This window comes from Hyla sarda, chromosome 8 (genome assembly GCF_029499605.1).
Source record: "Hyla sarda isolate aHylSar1 chromosome 8, aHylSar1.hap1, whole genome shotgun sequence".
Lineage (NCBI taxonomy): Eukaryota > Metazoa > Chordata > Amphibia > Anura > Hylidae > Hyla > Hyla sarda.
In genome coordinates, this window is record NC_079196.1 from 112,169,903 (window position 1) to 112,174,250 (window position 4,348).

At 34.0% G+C, this 4,348-nt stretch overlaps 1 protein-coding gene across 2 annotated transcripts; it reads right to left on the bottom strand.

The window, feature by feature from the left end:
- Positions 1 to 366: 366 nt before the first annotated feature.
- Positions 367 to 3,737, bottom strand: LOC130283873 (gamma-crystallin-3-like). 2 transcript variants are annotated; one of them, XM_056533503.1, is made up of 4 exons: positions 3,729 to 3,737; positions 1,558 to 1,800; positions 1,377 to 1,379; positions 367 to 711 (listed from the first exon to the last, which is right to left on the bottom strand). In XM_056533503.1, exons 1-4 carry the CDS (start codon positions 3,735 to 3,737, stop codon positions 445 to 447), a joined length of 522 nt encoding a protein of 173 aa, XP_056389478.1. In that variant the 3' UTR covers positions 367 to 444. The 2 variants fall into 2 exon arrangements, with proteins under 2 accessions (XP_056389478.1, XP_056389477.1); XM_056533502.1 differs by lacking the exon at positions 1,377 to 1,379 and having other exon boundaries at positions 367 to 717.
- Positions 3,738 to 4,348: the final 611 nt, after the last annotated feature.

Here is a 4,348-nt window from a genome sequence, read left to right on the forward strand (position 1 = left end):
TTTATAAAGTAGATCAAATTTAGTAACTTGTTTGAATTAATGGAGTCTGGGCACTTAGACTTAAAAACTTTCAGAAAATAGCCTTTGTGTAATTAATTTGGTAAGACAAGGCAATTTATTAAAATTAAGCTTAAAATAGAGGGCAGTATGAATTTCACCCCACTGTGGATTAATTTTCACATGCCAGAACTCCTAACAATTTTATGTTTTATTTATTCATATGTATTGTTTTTGTATGTCCTGACCCACAGTTTGTAATTTGGCATAAAAAAATATGTATGGATATAGAAAAGCTACTACAGACTTCTCTAAGTACATGTATTTGCAAATTTTTTATTCCAAATTTGACAGCAGTGAATTATTTAAATGCATGTAATAAATACTTTGGAGGCAAATACATTTTTTATTTTTTAGTAAAGAAATGTCAGCATTTCAATTATGTTATTAGAAATGATGGACACGCCTGAAGGAACCAATTCTGGGGCTTGAGGCTCCCCAGTCACTGTATCTCCTGTACTCTCCAGGCTTCAGGTAATACTGACGTCCTCTGTAGTTGGGCTCCTCATAAAACATCCAGTAACCATCTTGTACTTGGCAGGAGTTGATGTCATTGTAGCGGAATCTCTCATAGACATGAGGACAGTCTTCAGTGAACTCCATCATCTGACCTCTGAAATCTTCTTTTTCATAGATCCTGATTCTGAATGATCCCTGATGCTGTTCATATTAAAAGGATAGATTTACATTAATATGACATAATTAAAAATACATTGAAATAGTCATAAAATAAATATTTAGAAGTGTTCATTATGATATACATATATCCTTATAGACTAAGGTTGAGTTACCAAGAGACAAAGGGACATTTATGGAGTTATTAGGTAGACCCTCTACTTTCCTTTTTATGGAACTATATACATATAAACTATACTTTCCATATAAACTATATACATCAACTAGATGTTAATTATTATCTAATATCAACCAGGCAAAATAAACATGATTAAAAAAGCTGAGAAAACTTATTTTAAAGAGGTACTCCATCTATGAGACATCTTATTCCCTGTCCAAAGGATAGGGGATAAAATGTCTCACCGCAGGCGTCCCGCCGCTGGGGACCCAATCAATCTTGTATTCCCCACCCACCTGTTGGAGCTGCACGCCGCAGTGCCACCTCACAAACAGCCTTGTGTTGACCACGGGGCCGGAGTATCGTGACGTCACAACTCCGCCCCTGTGTGATATAGCCCCCCACCCCCGCTATGCAAGTCTATGGGGGGCGTAACAGCTTTTTTTTTTTACAATAGGCTGTACTATCAGAGCACCAATTATTTTGATCAATGCAGTGCAAAAGCATTGTGTTGATCAGTGTAAACAGTCTTATGATTTCTTATAAAAGTCCTCTAGAAGAACTAAAACAAGTATTTAAAAAAATGTTTTTTAGAAGGAAAAAAATTTTAATCATCCATCTTTTCCCCTTTTTAAAAGGGTAAAAAGAAAATAGTTATAGTAGTGAATTATCACAGTATTAATAGAAAGCATCTGCAAACAACTGACCTGAGGGCTTATGCGACAAGACCTAATGGAGTCATCATAACCCATCCATTGCTGGAAATCAGGATAATCTCCTCTATGTAGAAAATACTGGTGTCCTCTGTAGTTGGGGTGTTCATACAGGATCCAGTTTCCACTTTCTACACGGATAGAGTTGCAGCGTCTGAAGTATGAGGACAAGTCTGGACATTCAGAGTTGCACTCATAAGAGCGACCCTGGAAGTTTCTGTCCTCGTAGAAAACAATCTATGAAATTAAGTCAGTATAAGCACATTATTAACACTATAGCCATTACATTATTTATATAGAATATGCATTCAGAAGACAATACCTGGCACTGCTTAGTGATGCAATGTATGTGTATATTAAGATGACACTCTCAGACAGTGAGTCTGTCCTGTGGGTTGGTGGTGGTGCTGGCTTGTGTCGGCAGCAGGTATTTCAACAAATGTAGGTATAAAGAGTAGACAAGTGCACAAGTGCACTTGTCTACTCTTTATACCTACATTATTTATATATTTTTTATTTATATATATATATATATATATATATATATATATATATATATATATATACTAATGTTGTCCTTTGTTCAGGTTACCAAACATATTCCTGTGTTTATAATGATATACAAAAATCTAATAAGCAAGATAATAGTACTTCTACTTTTACTATTACTACTATAACTAATAATAATTGTAACAATAATAATAATTATAATAATATTACAGATTCATAGCCATGCCCATTTAGGGATGCTGTGTAGAGGTGTATATGTTACATATATGTCCATTGCAAATTATAAAGGGGTCAAATGGTTTTACCTAATGTGCAGTGATAATTTGCATAGATCAGATTCTCTCCACAGACCTCATGGTATTACTATAAAACTAAGATGGAAGATGCCCAACAATTACACTGCTCTTCACTCCTCCAGGGAAAAATGAAGGCTCAGAATTGGTTTATGGATGTAGAGTTTTGATGGCTTGTATATACACATAATTAAGCTTATTTTGATCTCAGTCCCATAAATGATCTATTGTGACAAGTAAACTTTTTAGATTGGAATAATCAATGCTTCCTTTTTAAACATATTACTTGCTTGATATCATTGCATTATGTTTCATTGAGGAATATTTTGCTGCTTACTTCTGTCAAATTGTGGCACTAAGTCTGTGTTTGAAGAGCAAAAGCCAATGTTCTCACCGGTGTTGTAAAAGAAAGGGTTAGATAAATTAAGGAAAGTACTGTATATGTATACTGTGAATGTATTGGAAGGTAGATGGCTAAATGTTTCTCAATAAAATTTGCAAGTTATAGCATAAAAATGGCTTGTACCATACCCTGCATCCCTATGATGCCATATTGCTGGCACAAATTGAATAATACATTTCCCCTGTATCCTTTACAAAAACAGTTGGTGTTTATATGATAGGAAACAATATTGTATAGTTATCACTTGAATTAGCAGAAATGTATTTAGTATTTTGTGCCTGTTTGAAGGCTCAATTTTAGCTAAAAAAAAATAAATAAATAAAAAAAAGTCCTGCTTAAATTTGAGACTTCTGTGTCCTTGTCTCTGACTGCTGTTTGGCGCTAGTTGCCTGGCTCTACAAAGCTGTATGTATGTATGTATGTATATGCTGTGTGATCTAAACCAGGTAATATTGCAGTTGAAATTCCCTTATTTTATATTTTTTACTAAAAATATTTCAAAATAAAAGTGAAATGTAATAAATGAGAATCAGTTTTGTATCCAGGAATAGAAAGCCGAGCTAGTTTCTTTCAAATACAGCTCCATGTCTTTCTCCAGGTTGGGTGTGGTTCTACAGCTCAGTGCCATTGAAGTGAATGGAGCCAAGTTGTAATACCATACCGAACCTGGGGACAGACATAGTGCGGTTTTTGAAAGAAATAAGCTCTGTTTTTCTATTCCATGATAACCCCTCTAAAATCCATATTACTCTTCACTACTCTTTATATATCAACTTATTTAAAAATAATCAATATTATTGCACTGTCAGAATAATAAATTAGATAAAGACTATACAACCAAAATGTCCATATGTTAGCAAAAGTCTGAAAATATACTTTAAAATTAATAAACACCATAGGTAGCATATTTTATGCTAAGCATAGGCCTTCTGTAAAAAAAGAAAAAATAATTTTCTTACCTTTCCCATTTTGGATTATGAGCTAGTTGATCACTCTTAGTCTCAACTGTGAAATAACAGGAGCTTAGAGGCCTATATATACACCTCCCCTATTGCATTTAGAACGTGCTGACATTTTGCCAGCTAAACAGAATGAAAAGCTTTGTTACAATCACTGAAGATTGTTCAGCATTGTTGTAGTATTTTTGCTTGCGCTACTTTTCAGAAGCTTCTCCCAGACCACTACACAGAAAGCTTAAACAAATATGTCCTGTTAAAAGTCAAAGTTGTAAAATAGATGTATGTGTAAATCTAAATCTATATATATATATATATATATATATATATATATATATATATATATATATATATATGTGTGTGTGTGTGTGTGTGTGTGTATGTATGTATATATACACATAAAAGCCCGGTTTAAACTTGAGACTTCAGAGTCCTTGTCTCTGTCTGCTATTCAGTTATTTTTGCCTGGCTCTATCTAGATATGTATCTGGATATATATATATATATATATATATATATATATATTTGTATAGTGACCCCCCCCCCCCCCGACCTACGTACGATGCTTTTGTATGTCGGGGCCATTGCATAAACGGTTATCTGGCAGAGCAGACTGCTTCAGC